At 36.3% G+C, this 19706-nt stretch overlaps 1 protein-coding gene across 4 annotated transcripts in view; it reads left to right on the top strand.

Annotated features, from left to right (window-relative positions):
* Positions 1–712: 712 nt before the first annotated feature.
* The window catches only part of LOC138702092 (uncharacterized), a 42154-nt gene continuing 23160 nt past the window's right edge, over positions 713–19706 (top strand). Inside the window, exon 1 of one of the 4 annotated variants that reach the window (XM_069829649.1) lies at positions 713–991. In XM_069829649.1, coding sequence (XP_069685750.1) covers positions 981–991 — 11 coding nt within the window. In that variant the 5' untranslated portion in view covers positions 713–980. Of the gene's footprint in view, positions 1055–15386; positions 15542–18244; positions 18432–19706 lie in introns of those variants that run through there. The other 3 variants (XM_069829652.1, XM_069829651.1, XM_069829653.1) reach the window with 3 other exon arrangements.

Raw genomic sequence — 19706 nt, 5'->3', positions numbered from 1 at the left:
CGGTTGTTCTGTACGGTTGTGAAACTTGGACTCTCACCTTGAGAGAGGAACAGAGATTAAGGGTGTTTGAGAATAAGTTTCTTAGGAAAATATTCGGGGCTAAGAGGGATGAAGTTACAGGAGAATGGAGAAAGTTACACAACGCAGAGCTGCACGCATTGTATTCTTCACCTGACATAATTAGGAACATTAAAATCCAGACGTTTGAGATGGGCAGGGCATGTAGCACGTATGGGAGAATCCAGAAATGCATATAGAGTGTTAGTTGGGAGGCCGGAGGGAAAAAGACCTTTGGGGAGGCCGAGACGTAGGTGGGAAGATAATATTAAAATGGATTTGAGGGAGGTGGGATATGATGGTAGAGACTGGATTAATCTTGCTCAGGATAGGGACCAATGGCCGGCTTATGTGAGGGCGGCAATGTCCGGGTTCCTTAAAAGCCAGTAAGTAAGTAAGTAAGTAAGTAAGTACATAGCTTATTGAATGCTGTAAATCATTTTCTGAGTATGCTACCAGAGCTAAATCGTCTGCTAAATCCGTAAATATCTTACTGAAACGTTTTTCTGTTAATGGCGTCTGAAATGAGTATTGCATAAAATACATTCATAAAAAAATAATTTCTAGAAGACTGCATTTACTGCTTGACCCTTCGGAGCTGACGTCTGCAGAGTATCTAGGACGAGAGATAAGAGCGCAACTGATGTCCAGCTTCCAGAACAGCAGTTCTCGCCACACAGCAGGAAATAAACGCGAAGGCACGGGAGGAAGTAGGCTGTACGACTGGTCCAAGAATTCCACAGAAACACAAAGGATACTACTTCCAGATTATCGCATCAATTCAGCTTTCTAGTCGAACTGAAAGCACAGGAAAGTGAATTCTGCAAAGTGTTTGAGTGACAGTGACATCGCATGTGTTTGACTCCATCTGACGTCAGCGAACAGTGATCAGGGGTCCATCAGCACATCTCCGCCAAGATAACATGGTATACGTGTGAGTACAAGTTAGTGCTAAACAGAGAATCAGAAAAGTGTTACTGCTCTCTCCTCGATATCCGTAAGTAGACTAAGATTATTTCAAGAAAGCATGGATTACATACATACGTACTTTACATGAAGCGAGACTTAGATCTGTATTCAAGAAGTCAGTTGGTCTTGACTTCAAGTCCGAACTCAGGTCATATGAAGTTAAATCATCATTATCATCACCATCACGCTTTAGGCCTCTCGACCTGTTGCGAACTTCATACATATTGCTTATTCTTGGTCTTGCCATCGTTTTCTTGGTCTACCAATACTACGGAAGTCCTTAGGTTGATACTTACTTACTTACTTACAAATGACTTTTAAGGAACCCGAAGGTTCATTGCCGCCCTCGGTCCCTATCCTGTGCAAGATTAATCCAGTCTCTATCATCATATCCCACCTCCCTCAAATCCATTTTAATATTATCCTCCCATCTACGTCTCGGCCTCCCTAAAAGTCTTTCTCCCTCCGGTCTCCCAACTAACACTCTATATGCATTTCTGGATTCGCCCATACGTGCTACATGCCCTGCCCATCTCAAACGTCTGGATTTTATGTTCCTAATTATGTCAGGTGAAGAATACAATGCGTGCAGTTCTGCGTTGTGTAACTTTCTCCATACTCCTGTAACTTCATCCCGCTTAGCCCCAAATATTTTCCTAAGCACCTTATTCTCAAACACCCTTAACCTATGTTCCTCTCTCAGAGTGAGAATCCAAGTTTCACAACCATACAGAACAACCGGTAATATAACTGTTTTATAAATTCTAACTTTCAGATTTTTGGACAGCAGACTGGATGATAAGAGCTTCTCAACCGAATAATAACACGCATTTCCCATATTTATTCTGCGTTTAATTTCCTCCCGAGTGTCATTTATATTTGTTACTGTTGCTCCAAGATATTTGAATTTTTCCACCTCTTCGAAGGATAAATCTCCAATTTTTATATTTCCATTTCGTACAATATTCTGGTCACGAGACATAACTTATTGTAGGGATTCGTAACAAGCTGTTTGTTACGGTGATGGGTTGTTAGCCCTTCGCCCAACCCCCAAGCTGGAGGACCACCCCTTATCGGCTGTCCACGACTGCTTATTCAATATATTCGCAGCTACCCTCCATATCTGGAGGCCGTCTCCTCTATCCGCAACCTGAGGACGCGCCATGCCGTGGTGATAGGGACCCACAATACATGGCCTTAGGTTGATACCCGAAGATTAATTTAGGCAGTCTTTCATCATTCATTCGTTCCACATGGGATCTCCAGTTCTGTCTATATTCCACAATTTTGTTGTTTAAGTTGTAGATATTCAGTGATTGCCTAATTTCTTCGTTTCGTATTCTGTCCCTCCTTGTTCCACCCATCACTGAGCGAAGGAACCGCATTTCTGGAGCTTGAATTCTACTTTTATCTCTACTAGTGAGGACCCACGGTTCTGCTCCATATAAACCCGCTGGTACTGCCATCGTCTTATAAAACTTCAACATTGTTTCCTTCCTTGCCTTGTTTTTTAAAGTTCTAATTATTGTACTAAACATTCGGTTGAATATTTCCGTTTTTTGTTCGACATCCGCTTCTTCAAAAGGCGATAGTGTGTAACCAAGGAATTTGAACTGGTTGACTTGTTTAATCAATTTATTATTAATAACAATTTATTATTAATAACTAGCTCAGTTGGTAGAGCAGCTGGCTACGGACTGGAAGGTTCGGGGTTCGATCCCAGGTTGTGACAGGATTTTTTCTCGTTGCCAAAATTTCAGAACGGCCCCGAGGTTCACTCAGCCTCCTATAAAATTGAGTACCGGGTCTTTCCCGGGGGTAAAAGGCGGTCAGAGCGTGGTGCCGACCACACCACCTCATTCTAGTGCCGAGGTCATGGAAAGCATGGGGCTCTACCTCCATGCCCCCCAAATGCCTTCATGGCATCTTACGGGGATACCTTTACCTTTTTTATTATTAATAACAAACTTCAACGAATTTGCGTTGGACCCTGGAATGCCATAGATTCTGTTTTATCAGTTGAAATTTCGAAGTTATACACCTCTATTATTTTCTGCAATTCAAACAGAGCTCGTGGGAGTGCATTTTCGGAATTTGAAACAATTACTTGATCATCAGCAAACATAAGTGTGAAGACAAAGTTATCACTGTTTATGTCATTGTCAAAACCCAACTATAATAATTTTCTCTTCCATGCTCTAATGGCGTCGTCAATATACAAATTAAACAATATAGGTGAAATACAACAGCCCTGTCGGACACCCATGTTGATATATTCGGATTTAATGTCTCCAGAGTTTATCTCAATGCTTATTTGGGTCCCTTTATAGAGGTTCTGTAACATTTTTATGAGGCGCTTTCCGAGGCTAGTCTGAAGTTTGTCAGTAGTCCTATGAACTTAAATAATTGATTAAATGGCGATCTTACTCGTGTTGATTATGTAAGCATGTGTGGCTTACAGCTGTTTCGCTGCTACTTGACACCATCCTCAGAGCCTACTAGATCTCGGCGCTATCTCAACTTCGCTGCCTGTTGTGTGGTTGCGTTCGTGTGATGAAGAGTTGTGTCAAATAGTGTGTGTTCTGAAATTAATCTGTGTGTTGAGAATTTGATTAGGGTGTGTTTTAGTGTGTCTGTATATTTCATATTGTTCAGGCAGCGAAGTTGAGATAGCGCCGAGATCTAGTAGGCTCTGAGGATGGTGTCAAGTAGCACCCGAAACAGCTGTAAGCCACACATGCTTACATAATTAACACGAGTAAGATCGCCATTTAATCAATTATTTATATTCAAGTGTTGAAAGTAGTGTACGAAAGATTCAACATGGATCATATGAAGAAAAGTGCTGAATCCTATTCAGATACAATACCTATATTTCCCTTGACATAGTCAAATGTAGGTAAAAATTAAGAATTAGTGTTCGATGTCATCATATAATGACGTAGTGCAGCCGTGGCGAGAACGTGACTCGCGAGACATTGTGGCTCGCAGTGATAGCTGTGCATTTCGCTTCCTTCTAACCTCCGCCAACCCCCACCCTCTCACTCACTGGAGTCAAACTCTGTTCCATTTGCATTTGTCTCTGACCTGCGAGTGGCATATGTCTCTCTCGAAACCATGTGCGAAAGTTCCAAGTAGGATGGGAGGACGCATTTTTTTGCTGTCGATATGATGAGAATATTAAATGTATGATTTGTTCACAAGTATTACGAGGAAAACGGTTGTATAACATAAAACGGCATTATACTACATGTTACTGATGAAACATTAAAAGGTTAAGTGTTGTTGTTGTTATCATCATCATCATCATCACCATCTCTGTACGTCAACCCTTTTTCAGCAGATGTACGAATAATGCGGTTAGCTCTTCAATTTGAACTCACTGATTTACAATGTGACGTTAAATGAAAGCTAGATGTAAGGACTTGACAAATGTTGAACTTTCAAATCTTTGCCAAAAAATAAATATCCGAAGCTTCGTTCTTTCGCTTGCTCTGTTGAAGCCATGTTCCCTACAACTTATGTTTGTGAAAAATTATTTTCAACAATTATAATAGTAAAAACCAAATTTAGATCACGACTGACAGACAAATACCTTCGTGATCAATTACGACTGCAGTAAGTGACATAATTCCTGATTTTGAAACTTTGTCGCAGAGACATTCTGAAGACTTAAATTTAGGTTGTGATATTGTTCATTTCTTTCTTCGTTACACGTACTAAACATTAGTTTGTAGCCTTGTACTGTACAAAAATATATTTAAGTGCTTGACGTCAGGAAAATGAAAAAACGTTAATAAGTCAGACAGTTGCTTCACTTCTCTTCGGGTGTCCGCCTCCCTCCATAGGTGCTATGCATGTTGCAGGTTACACAGTGGCTCGGCGCACGATTATATTTTCGCCACCGCTGACGTAGTGCATCGAAACACAGACGTTAGGTCCTTTTTATAATCTCCACAATTTTAATGTCCATTTTATTACGTCCATTACATAAAAGTCCATTACACTATGTCCATAAATATATGTCCACTTTGTTTTAGTCCAATTGCACAAATTTTATGTCCACATTTTTACGTCCACTACATGATTGTACAATATATTATGTCCATCTACAAATTTACTTCAATTCCCTACTCAATCTCTTCTGCCTGTTCATCTTCACACAGCTTCAGTTAATTAATAGCTTTGAGATACGTTCTGACGTGTCCTTCTTCGTTGTAGTGGTTGTAATTCCGAACAATCTCTTCTACTCGACTTAAATTTTGTAGGTAGATCTTTTAATAGGGTGTCGCACATTCAAATGCCCGCCAAGCAATTGGATTATTATTCATAATTGAGGAATCACCCGAATAAGGGCGTATACGGCAAAATGTAGTTCTGATATAAACTGATTTCAATGTTTGTAAGCTGTCAGGTTCATCATAGTTGCGTCGAAAAAGTTTTTCATTACTGTTAAATACTTTCGAGGATATTTAAAACATAATTATTGAAACATAACAGCAAATAGTATGTCCTGCTATTAGTAAATAAATATAATATGGAACTTTGTATACGCCCTTTTTCCGGCGACAATATGTTTTAGTATTGTTTTTAATTATTCTTATGTTCTAGGGGTCTAACTTCACATGAAAATTAATTATATATGGGAATATCTCGTACTTTATTAATAATTTTGCCTGAAAAAAGTAAAATAAAATAAATTCGACAAAATAAAATATACATTTACCACAACTTATTAAATAAAATTATTTAGTAATTACACAAGTAGGCCTACAAATTAACATTACATTTTCAGTTTATGGTTTTCTTGTTCTTATGTCTTTTTCTTCTTTATGCATCATCACTATTTTTGCTAGAGTCATCTTCACCATTGTGTGATGATGTCCTGGCTTTATTCAGCATTGAGTTCAGCCAACTTTGGCCATCTTCATCTGAAAACTGTAAGAGGTCTCTTAAGTCCTTCGCCTTGGAGGGTTTCAAAGGCACTGGGTTCATTTGTATTGGACTCAAAAGTTTCAGATGCGACACTTCCATTCCCGTCTTTCAAATGTTGAAGGAAACAAATGATGTAGATTATGAGGTTCAAGCTGAAACTACCCCTGATGTACTGTATTGCACTTGTTTATACTTTTGCATCATGATTGTATGAGGACGATTTAAGTGTGCACCCTTTTTATTATTGAGAATGTCACCTGAAACCAGTTTATTCTGAACTTTTTTTAATCGTTTCTCTGAAATTTGCAATAGACTCAATAGAAAGTATTGATAACATCAAATTTTTTACCCCCATTATAGAAAACACTATATTTCCACAAATTATTTCTATTATTATAATATTATAATATAATAATATTTATTTAATACTATACACTTGAGCTACATTAGGCATTGCAGCCCGAAAGAGCAGAAGCTCGTGCTCGGGCGCAGTTCAGATCAGTTATACAAAATATATCACAAAATTAAGACAGTTCATTGAGCACATTCACATTAATAAATGGTAAAATACATACAGCATGTAATAATAGGGTCTATATACAAATAGAAAATACAAAAGTACATGAATATTAGAGTATCAATTTTTAACTCAATTAGCTTAAACAATTAAATAATTAATCTGATTTGTTTCTTAAATCTATGTGTGTTAAGTGTACTTAGCTCAGGGTAAGCTCTAATTAATGTATTATATATTTTGGGTCCAAAATTTCTGCTATGTTTTAATCCAGCAGTTGTGTGGCATTTGGGAGTATTTAGAAAGAAACTGTAGTTTTGTCTCGTCTGGTATTCATGAGGATCAAATTTAAATTTATTGTGGTTTTTATGGAAGTAAATCAGCAATGTTTGTTTATAAATTTGTTCTAGATTTGATACGCCAAATTCCTGAAAAATTAATTTTGTTGGGTAATCAAAAGGTTTATATAGACAAATTTTGATAATTCTTTTTTGGAGCAGATTTAAAGGACGGAGAGTCGATTTTGCCATTCCTCCCCAACCTAAAATACCATACTGAATTATTGATTGAAACAGAGCTAAGTACACAGTACGCAGAACATAAACAGGTAAATAAGAGCGTAGAATGGAAAATTTGTGGATTGTTTTACGCAATCTGTTACACAGAAAGGAGATATGCTTGACCCATTTTAAATGTTGGTCAATAATAAAGCCTAAATATTTAACTTGTGAGGATATACTCAAAGCGTTACATGAGAAAGTAGGTAGGTTACAATCATGTATAGTTATACTTATATTATTATTTATTTCTAGTTGCTCAAGGCCATGTGATGTTAATGAAAATGGTATTAATTTTGTTTTGGAAACGTTCAAAGAAAGTAAGTGAGCATCCAGCCATTCTTTAATAATATTAATACCACTGTTAGAATTTTGATAAGTTTCATTTCAACTCGAACCGCTAAATATAACCACAGTATCATCAGCACAAGAATACAAAGTACCAGAATATTTCTCAATGTCAATTTTAAGTAAATCGTTGATATATATTAAAAACAAAACAGGACCTAAAATCGTACCCTGAGGTACACCTATATCAATGTTACGTGATTCACTAAGGTGATCATTTATTTTAGTTGCTTGAGTTCTGTTACTTAAGTAAGATTTAAATAATTTTAAAGCAATTCCATTAATTCCTAATCTATCCATTTTATTCAAAAGTATACTGTGATTGACCGTATCGAAAGCTTTTTGTAAGTCTAGAAAAATTCCTAGACATTTATTTCCTACATCTAATTGTTGAATTATTTTTGAGGTAACAGCCATAATAGCATCATCAGTGCACAATTTTTTTTTATTGATTCTCAGCTTTTAGATTCACTCTTTCAAGGCAAGATACAAAAAAATGATATTGTTCTAATTTCGAACCAATATCCTAAAAGCGTTTAAAAATAGAGAGTTGATCGTCCTTTGAAATGTCATGTGTACACATTTTCATACATCATCTTTTTACAGGTGTAAATGACTTCTCTTCCATTTCCTTGCCTGTACAAGTTGTATATGACTTGCCACTGTTTCTATTAATTTTCCTTTCTTCGGTTTTCCATTTACTTTTGCTCACAAGCTTCTTTTTTCCCATATTTTCGGTCATGATTCACTGCTGCAACTGACAACCTGAAGTAGGCCTAAACATCGAATACTAGCCTACTACAGGACGGCTTGCAACAGCATGTGACTGCCGCTGTAGTAGATGCGTTCACTCATTCAACGTAAACACGTAACATTGTGTCCTGTGTTGTGTATTGAAGCTACTGGGTGTTCAGTTCAAAATGTGTCATGGCTCGCTGTATGTCGTCATGTGGCTATCCGATGAGCCTAGAGAATTCAATCATCCTACACTTCCGCAAAGGCGTATTACCTAAATGCGAGAGAAGTTGCCTAGCAAGTACGGCGTTCAGTCTGAAGATTACTTACCGATACGTACGGTAACGCCAGTAGTGACAAGAATGTGAAATGTTTGGAAACACGTACTGAAGTGATTTTTTTTTTCTTACTGTCGGGATATGTGGGAGAGGGTTAAGACGATTTCTTACGTATTTGTTGGCATCAACTTGGACGGTCAACATGGACACGGAGCATTTTGATTTGTGTTGTGGAATGTTGCCGTACGCAATCGATGATAACAAATACCCTGCGTACGACTTGCCCGCGCAAAACAGTTTGAAAGAGGTTATGGTAGCACACAGACTTTACAGACCGCCATCTGTTGCTACGACATTCAAGTTATACCGTACACGTTCTCAAGTTCAGACTGAACGCCTTGATTAATAGGCAACTTCTCTGACATAAAAGCTGAAACTCGCTTCAAATCGCTGACTCACAACAGTGACGTCATGACACACTTTGAAATGAACACCCAGTAGACTTACGAAAATTTACTGCAGTGTGCTATACGCATTCAACTATCTAATCCCTTGATCGTCGGAAAACGGGCGTATAAGCGTATACGCCGTTATCCGGGTGAAGTCCTCAATTGCATTATTCCTTTGGTTTTTCTTGATAAATTCCATGAATTTCCAGACCGACGCGCGATGTGTGACGATGTGTTTCTGAAAGCGGTTGTGCCAGCCCTCGACTATGTTAGTTGTTCGATGTTGTCCTGCCAGAACCTGATTATAAGTGTTCCATACTTGAGGTGCGAATCTAGGTGGCATTGCTCTTCTTCTTCCTCGAGCAGGTGTTCTTCGGATGTAAGTTCTTTCCATGTGCAATGCTAAATTCACTATATCAGGCTCAATATTACCTATAAGGCTATCAAAAACAGCCGGAACATCTTCCAGTGGTACAAAAGGAATTGACTTAAATAAAAGAAGACATAACAATCATGGAGCCAAAAAATGGACGCACATAAAATGTGGACATAAATGAAAGTGGACAAAAATATTAGAGGACATAACTCATATGGACATGGTTTCAATGGACTTAACGTCTTGGGAGCAGTGCATCCAGCTCGACTGCTCTAAGCGGACAGTCGGAAATCATTCATTCATTGCTGGCTACGTAAACCTGCCTTTTCAAAAACAATGGAATGGAAGGACCGCAGTTGAAGGTACAGGCCTACATCAAAGAACTTGCTTATAAGTATAAAGATGTGTTTTTAGTAGTTTATTTTATGACGTTTTATCAACTGCTATGGTTATCTAGTGTTTGTGTGACATGAAGGTGATTATTCCAGCGAAATGAGTCTAGGGTCCAGCGCCGAAAGTTACCCAGCATTTGCTCTTAATGGGTTGAAGGAAAACCCCGGAGAAAAAAATCTAACCCAGGTAACTTGTCTCAACCAGGATTTGAACCCTGGCCCGCTTGTTACACGGTCTAGCATGCTAACAATTACTTCGCAGCTGTGGATAAAAAAGACGTGGCTGAAAATGAGAAATCAAACGTCGTTTAGGTTTCAGCAAAGAAGAAGAAATGACAAGAAATTTAGAGCACAAAAATATAGGCCTACAGTAAGTAGTACTGATAATATTAATTACATGAAAACTGAATTAGAATCTTAATATAAAACTACAACTAATTTGTATTCTAATACAGGGACATCATTTTATTTTTACTTCAATTTTTATTGTACCTGAGTTTTTGAATGTACTTCACTCCCACCCCTTCTACTAACGAAGTTCCAACTGTCCTCGACACAGACCCAAGGCCGCAGTACTGAGTTAGTGATTATAGTACGTTTCAGAAATATGTTCGCGTTTTCCAGTGACAAAAACTTCCAATATTGAATCATATTTCCGCACAGATACTGTCGTCCGTTTGCCTACATCGCATCCCGATTTCCCCCACCTGCTTCTGCTAATTCCACTGTAAAGACTAGTGGCTGGGCTTTCTTAGATCTTTTCTGAAAACATTAATTTTTGTTAGGAATTAATTGGACGTCTACGTAATATTATGCAATTGTTTAAAATAACTTAAATAAAAGGGCCTCGTTAAGTAATTAACTATCACGTGATTCCCCCCCTTTCTACGATCCTGCGACATAGCCACTTGGACGGACAGTAGATAGTATGTCTGAGTAATTTTATCTGTGCGGGTCGGGCAGAAGTGAAGACTGAATTTACAGTACGTAAGGTACTCTTTTATAGAGTAGGTACAGAATTATTTCAACATCAATTACTAAGTATGAAGGACGAAACTGGTAATTGGATTTAGATGGAATAGTCTATAGTGCGATTAAGGCACAAAGGAACTGAAGCCTGTATCGAAATAAACGGCCACCATTTTAAAAAATGTGTTTAAATATCCATATTATGATTATTTTTCATTTTAACTTCATTCTCTATACCGTACGCTAATGTGCTGTAGACAGTATAATATACACTGCATAATGAATACGTTCGCATGGATAACTCAGTTCGTGAGTAAAAACACTTATTGTTAATACTGTACTGTATTTTGATTAAACAAAACCTAATGAAAATTATCACACTCAAAATCGCGATATTTCCTAGTTTACGTAAATGGATGAACTACTTTTCTTCCCTCCTGTACCTAGTAAAGTGATTTGTTTGTATTTTACGCCAGTATCATCGAACTCCAGTCGTGGAAGGAGGTAACAAACGGTGTTTCCGGGTCCCAGTCATTAATCCAAAGGTATAGCCAGGTTAATATTAAAAATGTTAGTAAAATAAAATGATGTCCCTGTACAAATAAAAACATTATATCCTACTGTACATTTTTTCTCCAGTCTCCTGTAATTTCATCCCTCTTAGCTCCATATATTTTCCTAAGCACCTTATTCTTAAACACCCTTAATCTCTGTTCCTCTCTCAAAGTGAGAGTCCAAGTTTCACAACCATACAGAACAACCGGTAATATAACTGTTTTAAATTAATTTATAAATGACAAGTTTTCCATTCAAAAAAGTTATTCTTGACAACAAAATAATTATAAAATTTTTATATTTCCATTTCGTGCAAAATACAGTTTTTCATAAACTTAAAAATTTACGCTCTTTTCTTTTGCCTGTGCAGAATCGATACGATCAATGGAGTTCATTGCATTTTTAGATCTTCAATAAAAGGATAAGTAAAGGTCAGATATGACCAAGCAGTTCAAATGAGACACGTGTGGGAGACCTCAAATCAGATCTAGCACAATCTCAAAACCCTGGGTCAAGGCTGGAGACATTGGCTGATCTTCGACAAGTGCCAGCAACGTCCGTAAGCGTTACCAACCTACTAATACAACAGAGTTGCCAGCCTTGCAAAGATGTGGTTCAGTGCGACTTGAAATTGTAGTAAACCCCACTCTGTTAACAATGTTCATCCTTCATATTTTTTTTTTATTTAACGAAGCTGTATCAACTACTAGGTTATATAGCGTCGATGGAATTGGTGACTGCGAGATTGTATTTGCCGAGATGAGGCCGAGGATTCGCCACAGATTACCTGACATTCTCCTTACCGCTGGGAAAAACCTCGGAAAAACCCTAGCCAGGTAATCAGTCCAAGCGGGAATTGAACCCACGCCCGAGCGCAACTCCGGATCAAAAAGCAAGTACCTCTGCCGACTGAGCTACGCCGATGGCTCCTTCATAATGAGATGGCTGAAAAGTTTACGCAATTCAACTCTAAATATAAATATACGCAATAGAGATACTCATATCTCTTTGATATGGTGAACACATGTCCATACAAAAATGACAAGTTTTCCATTCAAAAAAAGTTACTCTTGACAAAATAATAATAATTCTGTGCTGTATCAGGGATACACAGGCACTGACTTTGGGGAATGAAGTTGGTTTGAATGTTTTATTGTTGTTTCAGTTTAGAAATTGAAAGGAAGGGTCTATGATGAGAGAAGCAATTAATAAAGGCCATGCTATACACCTTTTCTTCACATGAAGCGATATTTCGAAATCAGGGGTCAAATTTCTAAACCAATTAAAAAATTTCTGCTTCTATTTTCCGTGTTATTAACAGCTGATAAGACGTTGTTAGCAAAAGAGGAGACGATATTATACTGACGGATATGCTAATAGAGCTAAATGACAGCTGTGAACAATACGGGATTAAGTTAACTGCAAACAAGACGAAGACAATGGTTATCGGAAGAAACATAAAGAAAGTAAAAGTGTGAATTCTAAATGAGGCAGTAGAGCAAGTGGACACTTGCAAATACTTGGAGCATTCTAAAACCAGTAACATGAGCTGCTGTCAGTAGGGTTACCATCCGTCCGGCAAAAGGAGGACATATGCTCTTTCTTAATCATTTATCCTGTCCGGCAGGCATTTTTAAAAAATTTGAAACGTTCGGCATTTTGTATTTCAACTAGAATTAATATTAATATTGAATAATGTGCGATATTATGCATAGCATATATAAATAAATGGTGAAAACTTATGAAAGAATTTAACTGCTTTCAATGGTTGAAGCTGGAGCACATAAAAAACACAAAATATGATGACCTATTGACATGCATTGAATTCTTTCACTGTAAAAAATCACTATTTATGATTCTAAGCTATTTTATCAATTTTATTCTGCAATGTACAAAGATATGCCAATCAAGTTAATTTTGACAAAGATTTAAGCTTAGATAAACAATAGTGCAAATTCTTCAATTCCAATAGTTCTGGCGAGCATTGAAACTTTCTCAGAACTCTTAAACATGTGAGGTGTCCAGAGCTAAAGTGGATCAAGTCCATGAGACGTAGATTTGAGATAATAGGACTTAAAGCTAACTTACTCTAGTGGATTATCCAATTTGACTAGCAATGATTTTATTCCTCCATTCCCAAATTCTAGATTTATAAAATATAGACAATTGTGATGTAAACTGATGAAATGCTTTGGTGACTTGATCCATTATGGCTCAGAACATCGTGAACAAATAATCTGAGCCAAAAGTGACTGCTGTCACCTACCGGCGAATGCTTGGAATTAAGACTTGATCCATTACTGCTCGAAAAAGATCCAACTTCAGATAATCAGAAAATGAATTTAATAAACACAATTTATGAAAATTTGTGACTTGATCCACTTTAGCTCTGAACGCCTCATATGTCAATTCTATTTATTTATCCCAAGTCACAATGGAAGTGCTGAGAGAGTATTTTCCTTAATATCTGCTCGATGGACAAAAGAACGAAATCGCATGCTAACGGAGACAGTCAGAGGTATCATCATGTAAGGACATGTCCTGTGAACAGTTCCATAGTTATTTGTTACAAGATTAAGTTGGTCCCTTCAGGCTCTCGTGCACAAAGTGGGCTCCACCGATAAGTAGGGTACAGATGTAATACTGATCCAGCAACTAGTGAGAAAACTGACTAAGGTGAGCCATTGTTTTTATCTTTAATTTTGTTTATACCAATTTTTAAAAAGTCCTCCTTTTTTTCAGCAATGTCCTCTTATTTTAGATTCCATGTCCTTTTATAGAATTTCTTCTCATGGTAAGCCTAGCTGTCAGGAAGTCAAAAGGAGGATAGCAATGACAAAGGAAGCTTTTAATATAAAGAGAAGCATCTTCGGTCATCTTGTCGCAGTTTACCTACACTCGAAAAGTCACCTGTACATACAAGATTCGGAAAGAGGTGGATCAGACTCGAAACAAATATCACAAGCTTGCGTATCTTCAGCAGAGTTCAGAGCTCTCCCAAGTCTGAACTAACAGCATAGCGTACTAATGAGTGCTGAAGTTCAATATTAAGGTACGGAAGCACTCAAAGGTCGCACTGCACAAAGTCAGTTACTAATTATGACACCAACCTAATCTTAAGGACCGTAACGCATTTTAGACAAATTAATTAGGCATAAACTCGCTTTCTCTCTTATATCGAATTATGCACACTTCATCCCCCTATTATTTATTCGCTCGTTTTCATACTCTCTCTCTCGCTATCATAATATTAATACTCCATCACAACACGATAACACGCTAGAAATTCCACTTCACACATCATCTCTGTATTCCTCATCTTTCACTGTTGCTACCTCTCGTCACTGGAACTCTCTGCCGCCTGAAGTCAAGGGCTGCCGAACATTGAAATCTTTCAAAACCAAGTTAGAAAATTATCTTATGACGAGTTGCCAAACTAACTTACTATTATGACAAGTGTTGTATTGCATGTTTCCACGTATTCACATTTTTTTATGTTCTAGTGATATTTAACTTATTTTATATTTTTGTTTCCATATTTTCCGATAATGGTATATCTATAATGTGATAAGTTGAGCTATATATAATCATAATTTTCCTTACTATGTGTACTTAAAAATATTGTATTCATTGTATGCTTTGTACTGCACTATTTTATTACTACTATTAGTATTATTATTAGTATTATTATTAGTATTATTATTACTATTCTTATTTTTTATCATTATTATTATTATTATTATTATTATTATTATTATTATCAATAATTGTCTTATTTTTTATACTTTGTATGCCTCATTTATTTTGACCTGCTGTTCACATTTTATTATGCTTTTTTCTTTCTTTCTGTATGTTATACTCGTATATTATGTCTGATTTCTTCTTACTTGTTGTTTACATTTTATTATTATTATCTTATTCACTTTTGTGTGTAAAATTGTAGTGTACTTTGTAAATTTGTAGTGTTTTTGTAACGCAGTTTTTACTCCTAGTTGAGTGTTAGAGAAGGCCGTATGGCCTAACTCTGCCAGGTTAAATAAATCATTATTATTATTATTATTATTATTATTATTATTATTATTATTATTATTATTATTATAAATAATGAAGACCTGTCCTTGGGCAGAACACTATGAATGAATAACATACACATTTCGAACATGGATGACGATGCTGTACAGTTAAAACAGACTCATCGGTATTGACATGGAATCTTCTCGATATGAGTGGTGACGTAAACAAGGAGTTTGACCAGACTCTGGCACGACGCACGACAGTGCAGTAATCTACGTTTGGTGCTCACCGTCGCATCGTCTGTGTCAGAAGGCCTCGCGCTACGCTGTGAACTGCCATGTAGGGCTAACCACAACTGTCTGTGTCCATGTTAGTGTCAAGTTCTACATGAAGGTAAGCCTTTAGCAGGGGGCATTCTCTTACGATGTCAAGTATCAAAACAAGCACTTTAGTAGTTGAGTGCGCAAGACATAGGAGATATCAGTGCTACGAACTTCAATTAAGTCGGGGTCGAAATATATTTCTTTCCGAAAATAACTGATGCCACCATGATGACACAACACTATCTGAGTTTTTACTCGTTTCAGAATAATTCATTTCTTTTACCGTGTTGCGAATGATGGTTCCTTTGCAATTTACTTTTATGAACAATTATTCCCAAGACAAGCAGAAATAAAATTATTTTTCATACACAAAAAAATAATGTATACAAGGAGGTTAAGGGCTGAAATTTTCAACTTCTGTATTTTTGAAACAATCTCTTTTAAATTTTTATTGTGTACTCGCACACTTAACAAGTGATGCCATACTAAATTGTAACTTCAAAGCTTAAAAAGGTTTGTATTTATTATTTTATTGTTTTTGTATCGCCATATATACAGTATAACGCTCCTTGTATTGCAATTTGTATTTATTTTTAAACTGAAATTTAATCAGTAGTTACTACAAACTTAGACAACTAAGAATTTCTTCGAGTTTTGTTGTGTTTTATTATTATTATTATTATTATTATTATTATTATTATTATTATTAATTTTTTTATTTTTTTGTAACTTCTGAATTCTTCTTTCACGCTACCAAGACGTCAAGTCCATTGAAACCATGTCCATATAACTTACGTTCTCTAATATTTTTGTCCACTTTCATTTATGTCCACATTTTATGTGCGTCCATTGTTTTGGGCCCATGGCCGTTATGTCCACTTTTATTTATGCCCACTTTTTAATGACCAGTTATCAGCAATATTTTTAGCTTCCTGTTTCATTGTTCATCGAAACTATGGAAACGGCTACCCTTTTTCCTCTATAGAGTACATTGAGCCATAACCATGATTGAAGCAAAATTGATCCAGTCTAAACCTTTGCTATTGTAAAGTTTTTTGTCGTCATCATCATAGAGCAGTAATGGGCAAAAGGGATACTGGAGATGTGAAAAGAGAGATGTGCTTGGCGGGCATTTGAATATGCGACACCCTATTAAAAGATCGTACCTACAAAATTTAAGTCGAGTAGAAGAGATTGTTCGGAATTACAACACTAAAACGAAGAAATAGGCCTACACATCAGAACTTACCTCAAAGCTATTAGTTATCATCTGAAGCTGTATGAAGATGAACAATCAGAAGACATTGAGTAGAGAATTGAAGTAAATTTGTAAATGGACATAATGTATTTTGTGCGAGATCGTGCGTATTTGCTTGGTTTCCGCACAAAACCAACCCGCGGTAAGTCTAAAATTCCACATTCAGTATTCCCAACCGAACACACATAACAATTTCCCTCTTCTTACCGCTTAAATGACATATTCATTTTACTGCTTTAGGCTTTTAACATATTTTTTTTTGTAGAAACGTTCAATATAGTAATAATTATAAATTGCAAACTTACCACTGCAATTTCACCTAAATTGCACTGTTAATTATTGCTTTTAAATATTTGCAAAAATTAAGTAAACTCTACAACACTAAAGTTACTGCATTTCGTGATGCATGTAACATTAAGGAAGCCGTTTGTATTAAGTTCGCATTTATAGACTGGGGGAAAAAAAAAGACAGACGTATATCACGGCCTGCTGGAGTAAAGTAAACACACAAAACATTTTAAAGCAACAATGTTGAAGATAGATATTTTTGTTTTCCAAAATTGCCGTCATTGAACGGAAACCAAGATGGAGATTTCATTGCAACTAATTAGAAATTCCTCTTTCAGGTATGGACTAAACGATCTTAGCACAAAATAATGTACGATACACGAGCGGTATGTTTTCTTTCAATTCTCGGAAATTAAAAAAGCTCAACTACGTTTCGCTTTTTCAAACTTTTCCTCGAACATGAAAACTTCAACATACCGCTCTTGTAACGCATATTACTATTACAATCATGTAGTGGACGTAAAAATGTGGACATAAAATTTGTGCAATTGGACTAAAATAACGTGGATATATACTTCATTGGACATATATTTATGGACATAGTGTAATGGACTTTTGTGCAATGAACATAATAAAATGGACATTAAAATTGTGGACATTATAAAGAGAACCTAACGTCTGTGTTTCTCTTTCACCATTTTGTGTTTCTTTTTGTAATTCTAACATGTAAAAATTCACCAAATATATACAGAGTGAATCGTAAGTAACATCATTAATTTTAGGGGGATATTCTTTGAAATATTTCGAACAAAACGGTTTAATACAATTTTGCTCGTTTTTACTTCCTTTTCGAGATAAAAATTGTCTTATATGAAATACTTTATAGCACGTTTTAGGCAAGCCATTGATTTAATTCAGCCAGTTAAAGACAGCAGTGAATTATGGTAATAAATGGTTGAAATAATTTTAGTTTTGTCCTTTAAACGTTCAGAAATTTTATCCTTACAAGTGCAACTTTTCGTTCTGCAAAGGCAGTAATGGTATCTTTAAGGTACTACACTGAACTTTGTTTTAGGAAAGCGGACAACCGAACTCAGGTCTCAAAAACGAACCTTCTGAACAAGAAAGCAGCACACTGTTTCTTACAGCCTATTTCAATCGACATTAAAGTGTAAATTTGTTTTATTGACATTGCATGAAGTATAAAAATATTTCACATTCCTGGACATGAGTCACACGAGAGCAGGTCAACGGTCAAGGTGCAAACAAAGCGCAGTGTTGTGTTAACTTCTTTTGGATTCAATGTCTTATCTTCCGATCGACAACACAGACTGCCTGTATGCAGCACGTTCTGTGCTGAAGACGCAGCAGTTCACTGTGAGATCTCACAACGAAAAGTCATTCTCACACTCAGGTAAGAAAACATCATCATCATCATCATCATCATCATCATCATAATCATCATCATCATCATCATCATCATCGACTATCTTGGATTAGGCCTTCTAGTCTGTTCCGCTTCAGGTTGAACGCTGGTCTCCTCCGCTTTCTTGGTCTTCTTCCACAAGGATTGCAATTAAATAGCCTTTGAGATAGTCTGTTGTTGGGCATCCGTGGTTGTTCATACGGTCGAACTTCCATAAACGAAAACTGGAATGACGATAAACCGTATTGCAACGATAAATTTTATCAGTCCCGGCGTATCTAATATATAAAAGTGAATGTGAGTATGTATGTATGTATGTATGTATGTATGTATGTATGTATGTTCCCTATACAAATCTACACGCTTTGACCAATATGTACCAAAGTTTGCACATTTAACCTTCATAACCAGGAGAAGAACATAGGCTATATTAAAATTGTTAAAATGGACGTTAAATTGATTAAAAAAGTAAAAAATAAAAATAAATACGATCAAACATTCATGTATAATACTAAAATGCAATCTTCTATAGTCAATTGTTCTTTATTATTGTCTGTTGTATTCAACATCGACTTTCATGAGGCCATGGAAAAAGCAAAACGATATAAAATAACATTGTAGATACATCATGAGGGCCAAAATATAGACAATTCATGCAATAAGTATCCTTATGCAGTCCAGAACCGTATTATGTGTTTCTCGAGACAATTGTAGATAGTGAGCAGACTGTGTTTTATCAAACTGAATTCTTAAATTCTTTGAAATCACAAGGATTGCCAACACATAATTTAATACTTAACATTGAACCACCAATAGTACTATTGCGAAATATTGATCCACAAGAACTATGCAATGGAACAGGAATTGGTGTGAAAAAACTGATGACAGACGTAATAGAAGTGACAGTATTAAATGGCAAAACGAAAGGAAAAGATGTTTTTATCCCACATATTCTTATGATAGCCAGTAACATGTCATTCGATTTTAAGCAACTGCCATTTCAGTGCAACTAGCATTCGTAATGACCGTAGTAAAATAAAGCTCAAGGATAGTAGCTCGAAGTTGCAGACATTCACCTAAATCTCCGTGTTTTTCATATTGTCAATAATTGCGTAACTTGCTTTCAAGTGAGCACACCTAAACATATATACATATTTATACAAAAGACGGGAAAACGAATTGTATGCATATCAATGAGACTTTTGCCATGTTCCTAATGTAGTATGTGAATATACCTAAGCCCACTGAAAATAAGACATTAAT

The sequence above is a fragment of the Periplaneta americana genome, chromosome 6 (assembly GCF_040183065.1).
Source record: "Periplaneta americana isolate PAMFEO1 chromosome 6, P.americana_PAMFEO1_priV1, whole genome shotgun sequence".
NCBI lineage: Eukaryota > Metazoa > Arthropoda > Insecta > Blattodea > Blattidae > Periplaneta > Periplaneta americana.
The sequence above is the reverse complement of the archived record's forward strand: the minus strand, read 5'-3'. Positions and strand labels throughout refer to the sequence as shown.